Here is an 18,833-nt window from a genome sequence, read left to right as displayed (position 1 = left end):
GCTACCCTGCCCAGCTAATTTCTGTATTTTTAGTAGAGATGGGGTTTCACTATGTTGGCCAGGCTGGTCTTGAACTCCTGACCTTAGGTGATCTGCCTACCTCGGCCTCCCAGAGTGCTAGGATTATAGGCCTGAGCCACCTCACCCAGCCTATAACGGACATTTGATAAATGTGCTGAGTGGACAAATAAATCAGCCCTTCTGCTTTGAAGGACTGCAGAACCTGGTGTCTGAACCCTTTGCCCTGTAACAAGGCACTTTCCCTGAGCAAGTCTGAGTTTTCTCCTCTGTAAAATGGGGCTAGTGAGACCGGTCTTACACTGGCCTATCATTGTCTGCCTTGCCTGGAGGCTCTGCCCCAGGATCATGACCTTGCTGATGCTGCTGATTTGGCCTGGACCCCTGACCAATCAGTTTTTTTATTTTTTTAATTTTTATTGTGTTTTTTATTTATTTCTTTTGAGAAGGACTCTTGCTCTGTCGCCCAGGGTGGAGTGCGATGGTGTGATCTCAGGTCACTGCAAGCTCCACCTCCCAGGTTCAAGCAATTCTCTTGCCTCAGCCTCCCCAGTAGCTGGGCTACAGGGTAGCTGGGACTACAGGTGCGTGCCACCACGCCTGGCTAATTTTTGTATTTTTAGTACAGACGGGTTTTCACCATGCTGGCCAGGCTGGTCTCGAACTCCTGACCTCAGATGATCCACCCACCTCGGCCTCCCAAAGTGCTGGGATTACAGGAGTGACCCACCAGGCACAGCCCAGAGTTTCCTGAGAAGAAAAACCACAAGACCCAGGCAGCAGCAGCCCCCTGTGGTGCTCCATCACTGGCGAGGGCAGGGAGGGGGTCAGGTCATGCTGAGCCTGGCAAGGGTGGGAAGGGCTTGCAGAGGCCCCAGAGCCTCATTCCCATGAGACCAGCTGTACATCCGGCCCCTGGGATCCTCTGAGCACCCTCTACAAACATTCCACGTCCTTCCTCTGGGACTGAGCTTGACACATCCTGTGTTTGATTCCCAGTACCCAGCCCTCCCTTATACTCCCCAGGTTTCTGCCTCACTGTCCCTCACTCCTAGTTATCAAACTCCAATCCGTGAACAATATTTATTGAGCGCCTATGGCATTTGTGCTCAGCATTGGACTGTGTGAGGCACTAGGGGTGAGTGGTGAAACAGGGAGGGAGGACAGAAGAGCTAACGGGACACTTCCTGTCAGCGAGAAGCTTGGGAGGGCATGGAAGTGGGACGAGAAGAGCTGCCGGTGGCCTAGTGACAAATTTGGGAGCCCTGCAACTGGGCTGTATCTGGACTGCTCATCTGAAAGCCAGTGACTGGCTGGGTGCGATAGCTCATGCCTGTAATCCCAGCACTTTGGGAGGCCAAGGTGGGTGGATCACCTAAGGTCAGGAGTTTGAGACCAGCCTGGCCAACATGGGGAAACCCCATCTCTACTAATAATACAAAAATTAGCCAGGTGTGGTGGTGCACATCTGTAGTCCCAGCTACTTGGGAGGCTGAGGCAGAAGCATCATTTGAACTGAGAGGCGGAGGTTGCTGTGAGCCGAGATCATACCACTGCACTCTAGCCAGAGCGACAGAGCAAAACTCCATCACAAACAAACAAACAAACAAAAAAACCCAAAAAGCCAATGTCCACAATTTCTACCTCCCAGTTGTCATGTCTGACATGTGGGCTGACGTCCCTCTGTGCTCAGTGCCTGAGGAGAGAACCTCTGGGGTCGTCCTCCACGGGGCGACAATTCCTTCCTTCCTGGGGATGACCCACGAAAGTCTGGCCTTACCCAGACCCCAGAACCTAAGGGACCTGGGGGCCAGCAGCCTCGGTCCCTGCGCTGTCCCCAGGTTGCCTGACCCTGCCAGGGACCCCCTGTGCTGCTACAACCTTGGAGGCGCCCTCACCTCTGGGTACCGTGAGCATTGTGTGGCCAGCTTCCCTCTCGGCAGCTTCCCTGGCCATGCACGCCCCCTCGTGTTTGGTCGTCGGCACTTTTCCTTGTTTGGATTTGCTACCTGCTCTGGGCTTCCTTGGGGGCTGCCCCGGCCTTTGTGGGTGACTTAGAATGGAGGGTGGAGTTGGAACCTGATGCCCTGGTTTGCGTGGGGGAGCCTGTAAGGACTTGCTGTATGACATCCTGGGAGTCACTTTCCTGAACCTCAGTGGGCCCAACAAGCCACGGCCAGGTAAAGCTTTTGTGACGGCCAAGAGTTTAGTGCAGAGAGCCTGGTTTCTGAGCCCCCCCTCCATTCTGGAAGCTTATCTGCCAGCTGGTGTATCTCCCCAGAGATGCTGGAGGGCCTGGGAGGACTCCAAATCTTGGGGAGAGACTGTAACTTGGGTACTTTCTCCCCAGGGCCTGATTTCCGGGGGAATAACCTCCTTGAACTAGGTGTCAGCAGGTGGGAGCCCTGTCTGGCAGAGAGTAGATTCCAGGAGAGAGTTAGCAGCCCAGCTCTCTCCCTCCCTTTCTGCCATGAGCTCTGCTTGTGCAAAATCACCCATTTTGATCACTGAAACACTTCTGGGAACCGAGTAGGGCAGCAATAGTGTCCCCACTTTACAGATGAGAGTACTGACGCTTGCAGGTGCAGGTCCTTCGGGTGTCCAGGACAGGGGTGGGCTCTGAGCCTTTGCTGCTGTTCCGTGGCCTTTCTAAATCCTCCTGACACCTAGGAGCCATTGGAACCTTTTAGGGTCTGGAAGTCTCAGCCTGGTGGGGGCTACTGGGGTGGAGCCCTGACTCAGTCACGCCCATGGGGGGAAGGGTAAAAGGAGCCGAGACCGTTACCCTCCCCATGTCAGAGGTTGGGCATCCATCAGATTCGCCCCCACTTGGCACACTCCCCATTGCAGGCTGGCTCACCCTTAGCTGGGTGAGAAGAACAAGAGGCAAGGGGCCTTGGGCACACAGTCTGGGGGTCCCCCGAGCCCCCTCATCTTTATTCCAGTTCCTCAGATGTGGCAGTTCCCTCAGCTTCCCTGGAGACAAGTATCAGACAAAGGTGGTGGCAGACACTGGACAGGGCCCTGGGTGGGGCTGCTGGCGCTAAAAGGACTTCTCAGCAGGCGCAAGGTCTCCCGCCCCAAACGACCCTTCTGGCCACTTCAAGCTACTCCTCTGCTGCCCGGCTTCCCTCTGCCTCTGGCTCCCCTGGCTGAGCAGGGCCTTCACGGGCTCGACCCTGGCCCCCTTCAGCAGTTGTCTCAGACTCTTCCCGAGTGTCCCTGGGGCTGGCTTTGACCCCAGCGTCCTCATGTCCCTGGCACCCTTGCTCCTCCCCTCTGCTCCTTGCCTCTGACTGCCCTCTGCCCTCCTCCTCTGTTGCAGCCTCCTGGGTCTCAGGCCACTCTGCCCGGCGGTAGACAAGGTAGCCAGTGGTGGGCAGCCTGTGGGCCAGGGCTCCAGGGGGCAGGCGGTGGTAGCCCTGGTCCTTGTACAGGAAGAGGCCAAAAGTGTTGGGCTGCGTCACTCGGAACTTGGTGGCACAGAGCTGGTTCAGGGTGGCGATCGAGGCCTCTGGGGGCACGGCCAGGGTCTTGGAGGTGCAGCCACTGCTGGGATCCTGATAGGCTACTCGGAGGAGATGCTATGCAGGAGGAGAAGCAAAAACAAGTACTCAGCCCTGACTGGCATGCATCTGGCTCCAAAGCTGAGGGACCAGTGTGGGCTGTGCAGGGACAGGGTGGGGAGGTGGAAATCCAGTGGGAGAACCAAGTGGCAAAAGCTCTGTGAGCTCCAGGGGTCGGCTTGTGGGCCACAGCTGAAGGTGCAGGACAGCCCAGTGGGGAGCTCACAAGCCTGAGACGAAACTTTGATAGTGCACACTTTGTGCCCCAAGTACTCTCCTGCATTAACTCATTTAATCTTCACCTCAACCCCACGAGGTAGGTCCTATTACCCCATTGTACTGATGAGAAAACTGAGGCACAAAGTAGTTAAGTAACTTGCCCAAGTCCCCACAACCCAGTGGCAGAGCTGGGATTAGAACCCAGGATCTGGCTACAGAGTCTGGACTCTTCACCAAGGACAGGAAGGTGAAAGGCGGGGATGGTGTCTGGCTCTGAGGACACGGTGGAGGGCCTGTTACCTGGAAGCAGTGGGTGGCAGGCAGGCGGCGCTGCTCCCAGAGGCTGAGGGAGCGCCGTAGCTCCTGCGAGGGACTCAGTGGGAGGGTGTGGGCCTGACCCAGGCCACTCAGCAGGGCCAGGCTGGCAGACAGGCTGGTCAGGTAGTAGCCACCTGGGACACAGGGTGGAAGAACACGGCTCAGGCTGGGTGTGGGGCACCCATCCCCTCTCCCCTTCCCTGCTTATTCAGGGCCCACCCAGGCAGGGAAGTGGGTGGGGGTCCCTCACCCTCTCCGGTGAGCAGGCTGGGCTCCAGCAGCTCTGACATGTACTCGGCCTCCAGCAGCAGCTCAGGAAGGTCACAGTGGGCCAAGACGAGGCTCAGCAGAGGCAGGAACTCGTCAGCACCCGCGTCCTCCCCTGTGGGGACATGGTGAGAGGAAAAAGCTTCAGGTGCAGTCCTTGCTTTAGGCAGTGACCCCTCCCCATGGCCTAGCAACCATGGCAGGGCTTCGGAGAGAACGCACTGCTCTCTAGGCCTCAGTTTCGCAATCTGCAAGATGGGAGGGTGGGCTCATTCTCTCCCGCAGGGCCATTCCAGGGTCCTGGGGACCTGCCACTGGGGGTCCCACCTCCGACTCAGAGGGGCAGGGCAGGGTGAGGTGGTGGCAGAGACATACCCTCCTGGGTCCTCAGGGCCATGTAGAGCAGCTTGCAGGCCTGCAGGAGCCGCTTCACCTGGGCGCTGGGTGAGTAGGTGCGGAGCAGCTGCAGCAACTTCTGGCGCACCTGCTCCATCTCTACTGGGGAGGGCAGGCTCAGGTGGGACCCAAAAGCTCCGGGACCCTGGGCCCGGGCCAGGCGGAGGCCCTCAGCTAGGCGGCCCAGGGAGCCGTCTGCGGCAAGCCGGCGCCGCACGCGGGCTGCCAGGATGGGCCGGAGAGGCTTGAGCACAGAGCGATGCAATGACTTCTCCAGGACATATTCTGCCAGAGGAGGGGCAGGGAGGGGTCAGGGGAAGACTGGGGAGATGGGGGACAGAGGCCAGGGGAGAAGGGAGCAGGGGTAGAATCGGGGAGGAGAGGCAAGGAAAGCAGGAGGAGGTAGCCTGGGTGAGACAGAAGAGTTTGGGGAGAGAGAGGATGGAACTCTCTCGAACAGTGGTAAGACAGGGTGGGTTTGTAAAGCAGCAGAACAGAATCAGACAGGCTGGCGCTGTGGAGGGGAGCAGAGGGTCGGAAGGGGCAGTGCTGGAGCTATGGAGAGACGGAGCCTCACCCAGCCTTTTAGGCGGCAGCAGCTTCTCAGGGCCCAGCTCCACGCTCAGCATGGCCCGGGCCCGGCTCAGTGCCTGACGGATGCCCTGCAGCTCCTGGGGCTCAGGCCCGGCCCGCACCTGGGTCAGTAGGTCCTGCACCAGCTGGCCTGCGGCTGTGTGTCGGTCCTGCATCAGTGCCGCCGCGGCCCGGCCCACTTGCCGCTCCGGCGCCAGTAGGGAGCAGAAGGCGGCACTCATGGACCGAAGCAGAGGCCGCCGGCGGCCCAGGTGGGGTGAGGTCGCTGGGCTCCCCCGGGACCCTGGCGCCCCCTCCTCCTCGGAGCTGCTGGGGGAGCCGCAGTCCACCTCCTGGAGGGAGGGCATAGGCGGAAGGCTAGGGTCACCGCCTGCTGGCACGCGGTACCCCACTGAACTCTCCCTCCGCAGCAACTGGCTAGGGGGCAGCCGCTCTGTCTGGCTGGGGACTGCCCCTGGCAACACAGGGACGGGGGGAGGCGGCACGGCAGGTGGAGACAGGGGGCTGGAAGTCTCTGTGGACACGCGCACTTTGAAGCTTCTCTTGAATTTCTCCCGCTTGGTGGGCCCCAGGTCCCCCGGGAACAGGGGGTTGAAGAAGCACAAGGCGGCTCCGGTGCCCTGGTCCAGCTCTTGAGGGGACCGGGCCTTCAGCTGGGGCAACACTGGGCCTCCAGCCGGGCCCCGCTGAGCCTTGATGTTGAGGGAGGAGCTCCAGAACTCTAGGGAACAAGAAACCAACTGGGGCCTCCAGGATTGGTTAGGGGAAGTTTCCCAACCAAGGAAAGGCATGGGCTTCGCGAAGGCCGTGTGCTGCGAGCCTTCCCCTCCCCTCAGCCTCAGCTTTTTCATCTGTGCAATGGGTGGCAAGGAGCTCTTACCAATGCCCAGATGGGAGATGGCCTCCAGCTCTTTGTGGGTGGCTGCACGGTGGATGGCTCTGGGGAGCTGCAGCGGGAGGAGAAGGATGTCCCTGAGGCCAGAGAGGGGAGCAGAAGGGAGTGAGGGCCGAAGGGGGTGGGGAGGATGGGCTGTCCCAAGGAGCAGGGCCCGTGGACACCGGGCACCCTGCAGGCAGACTCACCGGGTGTGGCAGTAGGCACAGATGAGCTGGACTAGGTCTGGGAACATGAGCTCCGAGCCCTCCAAGGAGACGCCTGAGAGAGGAGGGAAGTGAGGTGCTTCTCTAGGGAACCTCCCTCCTTCCAGCCCCTTCCTGCCAGGCCAGCCCCTCACCGCCAGGGCTCTCCAGGATGTAGTGGCTGGAGACGAAGGAGGGGCCGCTGGCTTCGGGCAGTCGCATGCACAGGGCCTGGCACTGTCGGGTGTTAGATTTCCGCACGAGGAACGTCTGCAAGTGGATAGGGCTCAGGCAGCTCAGGACCTTGGCATCCCACCCTTCTCCCTCCCACCCCTGGCTTGCCAGTCCCTGGAGGTTGGGGGCAAGACTCACCCCCGGGGGCTCGGTCCTCAGCACGTGCAGTGCCGCGGCTGCGTTGGCTTGCAGCTGCAGCCACACAGGCCGGGTGAGCAGCAGGCGCTCCCGCAGGCTCACAACGCGTCCCGGCCGCTGTGGCCCGCCTGCCTGCCCGCCGCTGGCATTGGGCACGTCATACAGTGGGTCCTGGGCTGGCCTGAGGGCGGGCATCCAGATCTGAGCAGGGAGCCAGGGGCTGGGACCCTTGCTGTCCTCTTCCCCGCTCCCAGGTTTCCCACCTTCTCCGTCCCCAGATAGGCCCTCTTCTCGCACCCCCTCCCTGCCCCACCTGGCTGCCCTGCCAACTTCACTAACTTTTCTGTCTCCAGGTGCCCAGGAGTGAAGCTGGTTGGGCTGGGGGCTCCCGGAGGGCCCGTGCCTGACTCTCCAGGGCTTTCCATGGCTGGGAGCTCCTTCGGCTTCAGGAAGAGAATCCAACCCCAAGGCAAGGCACGCACATCCCCAGTGAGTAACACTTCCTGAGGGCGGTCCGCCTGTCACACCCGCCTGTTAACTCTTGTGTGTCCACCCCGCCTGGCCAGTGCCTGCCTCCTCTGTTCTGGACCCTGCTTCGGGGTCAGGGATCCCCTCCGTGCTAGCCCTGCTGAGGGCCCCAGCTGGGGGGTGCCACCTCCACACAGGGCCTCCTGCAGCCTCACCAGCTCCTCAAATTGCACAGGTGGGCGGGAAGTGGTTAAACGGCCGACTCAGTCCCTGCAGGCCCCAGCCACACTCTGGGGGCACCTCTGGGTCTGTGGTCAGTTGCTCATCTGCCCCTGGCCTCAGGTCAGCCTTGTGGGAGAGCACCCTCTACTGTCCATAGATGACTCATTCCTGAACATGGGTTTTAGGATTTTAGGTTGCCATGGAGAAAATATGCCACGTCTCCATGGAAACCAACCTATTTGCTTAACTGAGGTTCTGGGGGTGGTTCTGACACTCAGCACTAACCAGGGGGAGTCTGGCTGTGAGGTCGTTAGCACATGGCGCTGCTGCCGGCTGCCTCCTACGCACGCAGGCTCTGCCAGCCTGCCTTGCCAATCTGCCAGGCAACTGGGACAGGTGCAGACATGACCCAGGCTTCAAGCACACGCACCCATCCTCCCCACCTGAGGCACTCCGCTGGCGCCATATGTTCTCTGCCCAGTGCCAGGCAGCCCAGCGCCCACCTCCCCCTCCCCAGTGTGGCCCCACGCACAGTGCTCCAGCCTCTGCTGGGCAGTGCGAGGAGTGGCAATCTGCAGGCACCCCAGAAGTCAGCCTGGTTCAGGTGCTCCCCACAGAAGCCCTGATTCTCTTGCAAGGTAAATCACACATACACGGGGCACGCCAGAATCCCAGGAAAGGTTTTAATTCTAGTCCTTGAAATCTGAGAGGCAGACACCAAGAACTGCCCTGAGAAAACCTGGGGGGCCCGGCATCTTGCCTCCAGCCCCAGCCAGGGTGGACAGCCCCCCTAGATATCACGTCTGACTCAGAGTTCCTGCACAGTGGGGCCTGGCCCTGAGGCCGGAGAGCCTGCATCCAAGGTCAGCAAGAGGATGTGGCTTTGACTTCAGCTGTCTTCTCTGTCAGGGGAGCCCCAAGAGGCGGATCTTCAGGAGCGGGAGGTGGCAGGCGGCTCAGGGATGGAGAGAGCAGCCTTGCCTGGCCAGGTCGGCTCCACAGCCACAGCTGTGCAGGCCTCGAGGAGGGCAGAGGAGGAGTCCAGGCCAGTGCCAGCGGAGTGGGAGGGCCCAGCAGCACCACAGGAGCCTGGCTGGGCAGACCCTGAGGGGCCTGTGGGTCTGCCTGTCTGCAGCAGGAAGATGAGAATCCTGGGTGCGGTGCCAGCTGCTCTGAGGGTCCCCCTGGCTCTGAACAGCAGGGTCACGGTCCTGTGCGTATGTGGGAAGGAGAAAACTGTCACCAGTGAGGAAGCTGAAAGGAGGGGGGCAGCCACTTACTGAGCGGAGTGACTTTGGGCTGGCCCAGGACAGGCCTCCTGGGCAGCTCCACGGCCCTCCCTGACCCCTCCTGAGAGGGAGCTCCATCAACCCAGGCTTCCCCAGCCCCATCCTGGTTCCTGCTCCTCAAACTCCCACAAGCCCCTCAAATCTAGACTATCCTAACTTTCTTGGGCCACTGATTCTGACACAGCCACAGCCTCTCTCTGGGCTCCTTCCTGGAGGCTGAGCTGAGGGAAGGTGATGGCAAGGCGGGCAGGGGAGGCCGTACAACAGCCATAGTTCTTACCATCCGATTTTCTCTTCTGAGGGGACACAGCTGCCCTAGCCTGGGTGGATGAGAAGAAAAGCCCCCCTGAGAGCCCACCTACAGCCTGGCAATCCCTGCCCCACCTCCCACCTCTGTGGCATGTGGGCTGCTGCCTTAGTGCTATGCCCCCAGGGCCAGGAACATAGGGCCCCCCAAGCCAGAGCTCCCATGCTCCTGACCGCTGGCCAGCTCAACGGCTCTCCCGCCTCCCCGCCCCCTCCCCCCTCCCACCCCATCAAAACCTGCCCTGGAACAGGAAGGGGCTGACAGACTAGAAATCCCTTGTCCCAGGGCCGCCTTGAGCAAGAGGACTTGTGAGCCAACTGCGATCCAGGGACCCTGGGCTGAAGATGGGGGAGCCTTGGTGAGCAGAGAACTCCCAGGCCTGCAGATGGCAGAGCTGCTGCCAGGGTGGGGGGCCCTGAGGTGGGGCAGGGCACATGGGCAGCAGCAGCCCCACCTTTTTGATGGCCGTCCAGTCCTCCAGGATGTCGATCTCTTGAAGCATGTACACGATGTATGGTCCTGTGGTGGGGGTCAAGGAAGCCCAGTGGAGGCGGCAGGTGATGAGGGCAGGGCCACCCACCTGACATTCAGGAGTGGGGGTACAGCAGACAGCATGAAGTGGGAGCTGAGGATCTGAGTCCGAGCTCAGGTTCCACCTCCTACCTCTTCGCCCATGGAGGACACCAAGTGTTGTTCCCCAACCCGTGCTCACCCTCACCTCGTCTTGAGGTCAGCTGGCTGAGGCCCATCCCATCTCACCCTGCAGCACTGGCCCTGACCTGGCCCCTTCCCCGATCCAAAGACAGACGCAGGGCTTCTCCCTTCAGAGACAACTCCCCTTCCCCACAGTGCTCCCTACCTGATGTCTCCATGCCTTCACCTCCCATTCGCTCAAGTCACGGCCTTCCAGATTCCTCCCTCCCTGCCTGGGCCTGCTCTCCAGCACCAGGTGGCCATAATGACTAAGGCTGGCTGCTGCAGGAATGCCCTCAGGGGCACAGGAGGACTCAGCTCTGCCAGGACAGATGAAAGCACAGCAGGCCCTGGACTAAGCTTAAGCTAAGCCTGCCTAGGGAGGGGCGGAGGCAGCTGGTGCCCTCTGGGATGTGGGCACCCCATGGTAGGGCACAGGAGCACACAGGAGAGTGAAGCCATAGGCACTGGAGTAAGACCGGAGAGGCCTCACAGAGGAGGTAACGTTTGAGATGAGCCCTGGACAGTCGGGACAGGCAGGACTTCCAAGAGGAGGGTGGGATATGATCAAAGGCTCCCCAGGGAAAGCTGGGGACCCGCTCAGACAACCCCAGGAGATGGAAAGGCCTCAAAGGCCAAACCTCACTCAGGCTCGAGTGCAGTGGCACATCATGGCTCGCTGCAGCCTTGATCTCTCAGGCTCAAGCAATTCTCTTGCCTCAGCCTTCAGAGTAGCTGGGACTATAGATGCACACCGCCACACCTGGCTAATTTTTGCTATTTTTTCTAGAGACGGGTTTCACCATGTTGCCCAAGGTGGTCTCGAAATGAACTCCTGGGCTCAAGCAATCTACCTGCCTTGGCCTCCCAAAGTGCTGGGACTATAGATGTGAGCCACTGAGCCTAGCCCGTTTCTGTTTTCCTAGGGTCCACATAGCCCAGAGAGACCCAAGACCCTGTAAGAAATTGCTGACAGCTGGATTTGCCTGGACATGGTCACATGACACCAAGCAACCACAAGTGCATCTAGTGCGACTGTCCTCCATGTCCCCTTCAAACCTCTCCCCCAGGTCTGGAGGTGACCCTAACATCCTGCCACCTTTTAGGCCACCTTGGGTGAAAGGATACCAGAAACCAGAGGTGCCTTCTTCCTCTTGCTGGGCGGCAGGGAGTCCCAAGACCTGGAGCTGCCTCTGGCGTGCAGTTTGTCGTCCCACCATTCTGCCCCCAGACCCAGAGTTAGAACTGGGGTGCTGGCCCACAGGACACTCTCTCTTCTGTAGCCTCTGCCCCCACCATGGGCCAGCCTGGCCTCATATCCCCTGCCCCATCACAACCCTGGGCTTGGGGTAGGAAGCCCCTTAGGGCTGTTCAGGTCCTGCCCGCACAGCTGCACAACCCCGGGAAGAGGCCGCTGCACTTCTGTGGGCCTCATCTGTTTAGTGGACAGTGGGATGATGACAATTCCTGCCACCCCAGGACTCCACATGAACACAGGTACTATGAACGTGGAGGGGACTAGAGCTATTGCATGGGACTGCATGTCACACTGATACCTGTTTTGGAAAGAGCAGGGGCAGAAGAAGGCAGGGAGACCCACTCTGCCCAAGCCCCCACTGTGTGCCAGGCCCTTTCCAGGCCTGGTTTCCTTCAGTCCTCACACTGACCCCAAGAGGCAGGTCCCTGACTGTCCCCTTGACTTCAGGACATCTGAAGTCCAGAGAGGGGTGGGCGTTGACACAGCCAAGCCCAGGGCCGGGGTGCCCGGGCTCTCGCGCTCACCGGAGCTGAGGTCCAGGCTCTGGCGGTCCTCCTCCAGCCTCTGGATCCGCTCCTGCAGCTCCCCCTGCAGTGTGTCATAGAGCAGCAGCTTCTCACTCTGGAAGAGGGGGCAATAGCTCAGCAGGACGGATGGGGAGAGCTCAATTCAGGCCTTGCACCCCGCCTTGTCCCCAGTGTGCCCAATCAGGCCCACCTCCAGGTGCTGTTTGGCTCCCTGCAGCTCACATTCATACTTATTCCTGATCACATCCAGACAGAACCCCTTGTAGATCCCTGCAGAGAAAGGAAGGAGGGGCCCTGCTTGGCTGGGGAGCCTGGTGCCCACACAGGAGGGCTGAAAGCAAAGGGTGAGGCCAGGGAGGAACAAAAGAGGAAGGGGACAGGGTGCCATGGGTTCTGGGAGGGGAAAAAGGCACAGAACCACCCACAGACCTGCCACCTGAATGCGAATCTTGAGGCTCTGCTGCAGCCCCCCAAGGGGCTCCGTGTATTCAGGGGCTCTCTCAGCCCCCACTTCCTCCAGCCGCAACCGCAGCTGACTCAGTCGTTCCCTGAACAACCTGGGTGGTAAAAAAGGCAGCCGTGCACCCATTTGCTCACCTATTGCTCTTGGGCAAACACGTACCCAGCACCCATTCCACAGCAAGCCCTGTGTTAGGCGTGCACTTCCTGGGCACCAACCACGCCTGCCCAGTACCAGGCCCACCACCTCCTCATCCCAGCTCCTTGCAGACCCAGCCCAAGGTGTCCCCATGCTCACTTCTCCTTTAGCTCCGAGAACTGCTTTTCTAGGTCCAGCATCTCACTGACACACTCACTGCGGCGCCGCTCATAGTCCTCATCATCCATCTCTGGGACAAGAGGCCAGTAAGGGCTAGCTCTGGGGAGGGGTGGTGGGTACCCACATGTGTGCATGTGCGTCCTTCATGTGTGTGTGTGTGCATGCGTCCTTGTGTGAAGGGGCTGTGTGTTTGTATGCGTGCTTGTGTGTAGGGGCTGTGTGTGTGTGCGTGCGTGCTTGTGTGTAGGGGCTGTGTGTGCGCGCGTGCTTGTGTGTAGGGGCTGTGTGTGTGTGTGCGTGCGTGCTCGTGTGTAGGGGCTGTGTGTGCATGTGTGCTCATGTGTAGGGGCTGTGTGTGTGTGTATGTGTGCTTGTGTGTAGGGGCTGTGTGTGTGCACATGTGCTCGTGTGTAGGGGCTGTGTGTGTGTATGCGTGCTTGTGTGTAGGGGCTGTGTGTGTGTGCATGTGTGCTCGTGTATAGAGGCTATGTGTGTGTGCGTGCATGCTCGTGTGAAGGGGCTGTGTGCGTGCGTGCTCGTGTGTAAAGGCTGTGTGTGTGTGGGTGCTCGTGTGTAGAGGCTGTGTGTGTGCGCATGTGTGCTTGTGTGAAGGGGCTGTGTGTGTGTGCGTGCTTGTGTGTAGAGGCTCTGTGTGTGTGCATGCTTGTGTGTAGAAGCTGTGTGTGTGTGTGCGCGCTTGTGTGTAGAGGCTGTGTGTGTGTGCTTGTGGCAGGGGCTGTGTGTGAGTATGCTTGTGTCTAGGGGCTGTATGTGCATGTATGTGCATGCTTGTGTGTGGGGGCTGTGTGTGTGTGTTTGTGTAGGGGCTCACCGGAGCTCTCCTCTTCTGACTCTGTCTGGCTGCCGCTCCGCTCCTCCTCACTCTCTTCCTCCTCCCCATTCATCTCAGTGGCGGAATCACCCTCTGCTTCCATCTCTTCTGTGTCTTTGCTTGGAGGCTGGACGGGCATCCGGACTCTGGGAGAAGGAATGGAGCTATCACTTATGGCTGCCCACAGCTCAGAGGGGGAAAGAGGCAGCAGGAAGCTGAACCCAACCTGATCCCAGATGGGGAAAGCCAGGGAAGTGACTGGCCTGGCCACACCTTGAGCACATACTGGGTGACAAGGGTGCAAATGGCCATCTGCACCTCTCACAGAAGCCTGGGAGCTGTGGAAATGCTCCTGCTCTTGGATGTCACTGGTGATCCTAATCCTGGGAATACTGGCCAAGGCTGTGATCCACAGAAAGGAAAGGCCCAGGGGGCACTCTCCACTGCCTATGGACTGGACCTAAATTTCTTTTTGAGATGGAGTCTCGCTCTGTTGCCAGGCTGGAGTGCAGTGGCACGATCTCGGCTCATTGCAACCTCTGCCTCCCGGGTTCAAGCAATTCTCTTGCCTCAGCCTCCCGAGTAGCTGGGACTACAGGCACCCGCCACCACACCCGAACTGGACTTAAATTCCTAACTGGGGCTTTCAAGGTCTTTCCCAGACTGGACTTGACCTACCGGTCCAGCAACTTCATCCCACCATATAATGGCTAGTGCCTGCACTTCCACCTTCTGCCCTCTGCCTCAGCTGTTCCTTCTGCCTATAATGCCCTCGGCTTCTCTTCCAGATAATGCTACAATCTCCTTGTCTTTCATTGTGCTCTGGGTCAAATCCCATCTCCTTCTGCCTTCTCTTGGACCGCGGGTCGTCAGTGTTCCCCTCTCTTTTGTGTGTCCTGAGCTTCTCCCTCTTAGCAACCTCCTTCCCATGAAACTTTAGATGTGCCTGGGTATTTTCTAGCATTAACAAAACACAGAAACACAAAACTTCACCCATTCCACCTGACTGCTCCGTTTGCCACTTCACAGTTACGCTTTTCAAGGTCTCATGAACACTGGCTGTTCCTACTTTGACCTCCCAGTCGTTCAATGTCATCAATCTCAGCTGAAACTGATCCCGTAGCATTAACCAGTGACTTCCTTGTGGCTAATGCCAATATTTTTCAGTGCTTATTTTAATTGTCTGCTCGGCAACATTGAACACTGGTAAGCATTCCTTCTTTTACTGACTCATCTAACATGTATTGAACATCTAACATATACTGGGTACTGTCAGACGCTATGGTATGCAGGGGCCCCAAGTCTGACTGTCTTTGACCTCACCGAGTTTACAAGTTCCTGGGAGAGAGGGGCAAAGGAGCACACTATAACCATGATATGAGGAGAGTTAAGACCAGGGGCATGAGGGAGGAGTATATAACCAGGACCTGGAGCCCGATGCAGCAGGGAGGCTTCCAAAGATGGACCAGCTGGGTGAGCTGCACTTACTGAGGGAATATTCCAGGTAGAGTTAGTAGCAAAGACCCAGAAATAAGAGAAGGAAAGCAGCTGGGGGCACATGGGTCTAAGTCTCAGTGAGAAATCTGAGCTGCAGAGATTTGGTCGTCAGCATACAGCAAGTTCTTCATGCCACAGGAGACGGTGCGACTAGCAAGGGAGAATGTGTGCAATCAGAAGACGCCCATAATGGAACTCCCAGGGTTACCAAAGGGGCAGATGAGGAGACCCCTACAAAGGAGGAGGCAAAACCCGAAGTCGTGGAGAAAGAGAATTTCAGAAGAAAGCCAAGTACTGCCAAGTAGTAATTGTACTGATAGTGCCAAGTACTGCCAAGAGATCACCTAAGAGGATGAAAACAGTCCTCTCAGCAGATAATCTCTCAGCCCCCTGCAGGCTTCTATTTTATTGTGTTCTTTCAACTTCTCTGGACACTGCTTGTAGTCCTTTAGAACACTGCAGACGCCACTCCCTCCAGGAAGCTTTGTTTGTATCTATTTGCCTATTCTCATGTCTGTTCCCCCAATCAGTCTATGAGCCTCACTAGGGCAGGGGCTGCACACGTACCTTATTTACCTAGCACAGTACTGGTTCACTTGATGACTGGAGGATTTGCAAATACAAATTTAACAACAACAAAAAAATTTTGTGAGGCAGACATTAGCTTTTACTTTTCGGTAGTCCCAGGTCCCTGTGATGTAGCAAACTTTCCTTGACACCAGTTCAAGTTGTGTATAATAAGCCTGGCCTAGGTGAGCGTTTAGTCATATTCCTCAACAATTTCACTAATGATCTGCACCTGACTTGAAAAGCTCGGTTCTCTAAACCAGCTTCATCTTTCCCGTTATCAAGCCTCAGTTCCCAACACTTGCAATGCCTCTTCACTGTTAGTATATTCACTTTGTAAGACGCAGCTTAAGCCTATCTCTTCCAGAAACCTTTCTCTCCTCCAGCTGGTTCTGATTACAAGTGAGTTAAGTCACAATCTTCCCATCTTACCCCGGGTGCAAAAAGCGGATAACCATTCCTGCTCTGAGTGTTGAGGAGCTCGCAGGTGGTAAGGGATGGAAAAGCACATTGTAAAGCGCTGTACACAGGCAATTTAGCTTTTCAGAATGGCAGCTCCTCCGGGGCACGCCCCTAGGGAAGGCAGACCCTCCCCATTCTCGCAGAGGTCAACCCAGCTTCTCCGCGGTGCCCAGGGGGCCTCCCGCTCGCTTCTAGATGCGCGGGAGCGGGCCCGAACATCGCTGGCTAGCCCGCAGCCCAGCACGCATCAGGCCAGTTAAATCTCTGCTTCGGCCTGGGAGGAGGAGATTGTGCCGGCCCTGCTCGACTAACCGGAGAGGCCGAACCAAAAGCCATGCATGGCGATACGCACCGCGGGGACTGGGGCCTCTGGCCTCAAGACCGAGATTCCCTGAGAGGTGCCCGTGGTTGCCGGTACCGGCAGCAGCGCCGGTCTCCCGCAGGCGCTGCGCGGCTCCCTTTTCTCCGGGAGGCAGAGCCTATCGGTGCTTCCGTGTGCGTCATCAGGAGGCGACCGTCGAGGGTGCTCACAATTGGACAGTTTGGTCCCGAGGCATGCTGGGATACCGCGGGCCGGTCTCCATAGTAACTGGCCGACATTCGCGCAGGCCTTTGGCCTGCAGAAAAGGCCCTGCTGTTTCAGTGCTTTGCAGACGGCGCCCTTCGTCCGCGGCCACCTCCCCATGGCGTGCAAGGGGAGAAGCCGGCCCCGATCCCCCCACCCCCAGCTCAGGAGAGTAACGGAGCCAGCTGTGGGTGTGAACACGCATTTATTTACACATTGTCATCGGTAGGCACATACCCAGCCCAGCCTGTTGAAGGGACAGATCTCAGGCTGTCACCCATGGAGCCTGCAGTGTCTTCCCTCCTCTAGAGCCCTTGAGGGCGAAGGCCTGAGAGAACCAAGAATTTTAGGCTTCTGTTCAAGAGCTAAGAACTAAAGTTTATGCCTTCATCTGATTTCTTTCCAAAAAGTCCATTTCATTAAGTACTCAGACTTCTTAGCTCCATCCCATTCATACTTTTTGCTCTCCTACTACCCACCCAAGATTGTTAATAATAACAATAATAATAACAATAATAATACTGCGATAATATTAATACTTCACATTTGTACGAAGCTTACAGAATGTTTTCACATATAACATCTCATCTGAGCCTCCCGACAGTTCCGTGAGGTAGGTATTCTCACCTCCCTTTTTACAGACAGGGTAACCGAGGCTCAGAGAGGTAACGGGATTTACTCAAGGCCACACAGCTAGTTAGTGGTAAAGCTAGGACTCGATCCCAGCACCCCATATTCAAGTCCAGTGTTTCAACACCACAGCTACCTCTGTAAAGTGGAGCGACATTTTTTACCCCAGTCAGGCCTAAACGGTGGCCTGAGGAGCCCAGAGGCTGACTTCTCAGACTAGGGTAGGGAAGGGCTCAGCAGCGTCGGGGAGAGTTGGGGTACTTGGCCTTCAACTCCTGTTTGAACTGGCGATAAAGGATCTTATTGTGCTGATTTTCAGCCTCCTTTTGGGGATGGAACTTCAACGCTTCTTTGAAGCCCTTATGAACCAAGAAACCTTCGTTCAGGACCTCAAAATCAAACCCCGCCACATGCAGCTCGCAGGCCTGTAAGAGGAAAGACAGGTCAGCAAAGTTTGATGACATTGACAGGGCTGAGACTGACTTCTCTAAAGCCACAGTCCAGCGCCCTCACCCCTCTGGAAGTATCCTGGATCTTCCACACCATCCACCCACCTCCTGAACGGTGATCCCTCCTGCTTCATTGCCTCCTCTTCATCCAGGGCCACTCCTCATAACTCCCTGATCCCACCACCCCTCCTGCTCCATTACCCCTGCCCTCTCCCTTATGAGCACCTGGCTGATTCTGTTGAAGCCGTACTGCCGAAAGCGCTCGTCGAAGGTGGGCACCTTGCCTCCTGCCACGTAGAATGGCTCCCAGGGGTCCTGCCAAGGTACCACGTAGGCAGGCCGCAGCAAGCTCTCTTCCGCCAGGTTGACCCAGCGGGAATAGTTGGTGGGTGCCTGGCAGGGTGTGCACAACCCATAATAGAAGGGTCGCACCTCGCCAACCTGGTAGAGCTGCACCAGCTCGTTTTTGTTCATGGGCATACGGCGGGCTCGTCGGATCTCGAAGGCAGGCACCACCAGCGCGGTGCCGCCCCACTGGTTGCTCTGATCCAGCATTTCCCGCAGGCCTCTCCACAGCCCCTCGCTGGGCACCATGTCCACATCGATCACCAGGGCATAGTTGGCCCCCTCACGAGCCAGATTCCTCAGCAGGTTATTGGGGTAGGAGACATTGGTGCCCAACGCATAATTAATCCCGGGCTGGGCCACCCTGGCTAGCTTGTCAAAGACCTCCTGGCAGGACCGCAGCAGGGCAAACTCCCCCGGCTCCCGGGGGTCGGGCACGGCTGCCTCGTAACGAGAGGGGCACACGAGGTGCATGGCGACCCTGGCGCGCATGTCGGGGCAGTGGCTGCTCAGCGCGTAGGCCAGCACCGTGGCCAGCTGCGCCTCCTCCTTGGTGGCCGCGAACACCGACACGGACAGTGGGCCCTCCCAGCGCTCCAGCAGACCCGACAGGTGCAGCAGGTTGTCCACGCTGGCGTGCGTGGCCAGGATCACATCGTTGGGTTCCATAGTGGTCTTCAGCAGGCCCCTGTAGACGCGGTAATCGCCGCTGGCGTCCAGTACGCCTCCGGAGGCCAGCGCGGTGCGGAGCTGCGTCTTGACCTGGTCCACGGACCGTGGGGACGGGGGAAAGAACTCAAAATATTGGTCTTGCTCCTCCTGTCCGTGCAGTCCGGACAGCAGCGACAGGTAGAGCAGCTGCAGCATCGCCACCAGCATGAGCGCGGCCAGCAGCAGCTGGTAGAAGGCGCACCGGATGGCGTAGGACATCTGCATGGCTGTCGGGGCTCGGGGCGCGCAGCAAGGACCACCCGGCCACAGACTACACCAGCGGCCGCAAGCCCGGATTTACCGCAGCCTGCCGAGCGCAGCCGAGGCGAGCCGAGGCCAGCCGAGCCCCGCGCGCCGCGCCGCCCCGCCCGCCTCCCGCCGCCGGCTGCCCGGCGCTGCCGCC

General features: G+C 58.4%; 3 protein-coding genes across 9 annotated transcripts; all 3 read right to left on the bottom strand.

The window, feature by feature from the left end:
* Positions 1–2,914: 2,914 nt before the first annotated feature.
* Positions 2,915–7,383, bottom strand: RIN1 (Ras and Rab interactor 1). Of its 3 annotated transcripts, none has more exons than XM_025358528.1 (10): positions 7,170–7,383; positions 6,831–7,011; positions 6,614–6,728; positions 6,462–6,534; positions 6,259–6,350; positions 5,362–6,099; positions 4,764–5,069; positions 4,372–4,503; positions 4,104–4,255; positions 2,915–3,602 (listed from the first exon to the last, which is right to left on the bottom strand). In XM_025358528.1, the coding sequence occupies exons 1-10, from the start codon at positions 7,253–7,255 to the stop codon at positions 3,126–3,128; spliced, it is 2,352 nt and encodes a 783-aa protein (XP_025214313.1). In that variant the 5' UTR covers positions 7,256–7,383; the 3' UTR covers positions 2,915–3,125. The 3 variants fall into 3 exon arrangements, with proteins under 3 accessions (XP_025214313.1, XP_025214314.1, XP_025214312.1); XM_025358529.1 differs by having other exon boundaries at positions 4,764–4,883; XM_025358527.1 differs by having other exon boundaries at positions 5,362–6,350; positions 7,170–7,311.
* Positions 7,384–8,183: 800 nt separating this feature from the next.
* Positions 8,184–16,235, bottom strand: BRMS1 (BRMS1, transcriptional repressor and anoikis regulator). Of its 4 annotated transcripts, none has more exons than XM_025358340.1 (10): positions 16,083–16,235; positions 13,205–13,350; positions 12,352–12,442; positions 12,024–12,151; positions 11,785–11,864; positions 11,592–11,688; positions 10,938–11,030; positions 9,571–9,635; positions 9,090–9,129; positions 8,184–8,731 (listed from the first exon to the last, which is right to left on the bottom strand). In XM_025358340.1, exons 2-10 carry the CDS (start codon positions 13,341–13,343, stop codon positions 8,724–8,726), a joined length of 741 nt encoding a protein of 246 aa, XP_025214125.1. In that variant the 5' UTR covers positions 13,344–13,350; positions 16,083–16,235; the 3' UTR covers positions 8,184–8,723. The 4 variants fall into 4 exon arrangements, 2 of the variants coding, with proteins under 2 accessions (XP_025214125.1, XP_025214124.1); XM_025358339.1 differs by lacking the exon at positions 16,083–16,235 and adding an exon at positions 15,701–15,923; XR_003115753.1 differs by having other exon boundaries at positions 8,190–8,731; positions 9,090–9,635.
* Positions 16,236–16,483: 248 nt separating this feature from the next.
* On the bottom strand, positions 16,484–18,820 carry B4GAT1 (beta-1,4-glucuronyltransferase 1). 2 transcript variants are annotated; one of them, XM_025355597.1, is made up of 4 exons: positions 17,600–18,820; positions 17,143–17,350; positions 16,877–16,878; positions 16,484–16,735 (listed from the first exon to the last, which is right to left on the bottom strand). In XM_025355597.1, exons 1-2 carry the CDS (start codon positions 18,653–18,655, stop codon positions 17,159–17,161), a joined length of 1,248 nt encoding a protein of 415 aa, XP_025211382.1. In that variant the 5' UTR covers positions 18,656–18,820; the 3' UTR covers positions 16,484–16,735; positions 16,877–16,878; positions 17,143–17,158. The 2 variants fall into 2 exon arrangements, with proteins under 2 accessions (XP_025211382.1, XP_025211381.1); XM_025355596.1 differs by having other exon boundaries at positions 16,484–17,350.
* Between the last annotated feature and the right edge of the window lie 13 nt (positions 18,821–18,833).

This window comes from Theropithecus gelada, chromosome 14 (genome assembly GCF_003255815.1).
Source record: "Theropithecus gelada isolate Dixy chromosome 14, Tgel_1.0, whole genome shotgun sequence".
NCBI lineage: Eukaryota > Metazoa > Chordata > Mammalia > Primates > Cercopithecidae > Theropithecus > Theropithecus gelada.
The sequence above is the reverse complement of the archived record's forward strand: the minus strand, read 5'-3'. Positions and strand labels throughout refer to the sequence as shown.

What these genes read in the sequence shown, in the direction of transcription:
- RIN1 (XM_025358527.1), bottom strand. Translation starts at nt 7,255, where the DNA reads ATGGAAAGCCCTGGAGAGTCAGGCACGGGCCCTCCGGGAGCCCCCAGC. An exon ending in CATCCTGGAGAGCCCTGGCG is followed by an intron (nt 6,535 to 6,613) that starts GTGAGGGGCTGG and finishes CTCCTCTCTCAG; the next exon opens with GCGTCTCCTTGGAGGGCTCG. An exon ending in TGTGCCTACTGCCACACCCG is followed by an intron (nt 6,351 to 6,461) that starts GTGAGTCTGCCT and finishes CTCTGGCCTCAG; the next exon opens with GGACATCCTTCTCCTCCCGC.
- BRMS1 (XM_025358339.1), bottom strand. Translation starts at nt 15,726, where the DNA reads ATGGTTATCCGCTTTTTGCACCCGGG. An exon ending in TTCTCGGAGCTAAAGGAGAA is followed by an intron (nt 12,152 to 12,351) that starts GTGAGCATGGGG and finishes TTTACCACCCAG; the next exon opens with GTTGTTCAGGGAACGACTGA. An exon ending in GAGCCTGGACCTCAGCTCCG is followed by an intron (nt 11,031 to 11,591) that starts GTGAGCGCGAGA and finishes GTCTGGGGGCAG; the next exon opens with AATGGTGGGACGACAAACTG.
- B4GAT1 (XM_025355596.1), bottom strand. Translation starts at nt 18,655, where the DNA reads ATGCAGATGTCCTACGCCATCCGGTGCGCCTTCTACCAGCTGCTGCTG. An exon ending in GCTTCAACAGAATCAGCCAG is followed by an intron (nt 17,351 to 17,599) that starts GTGCTCATAAGG and finishes TTCCTCTTACAG; the next exon opens with GCCTGCGAGCTGCATGTGGC.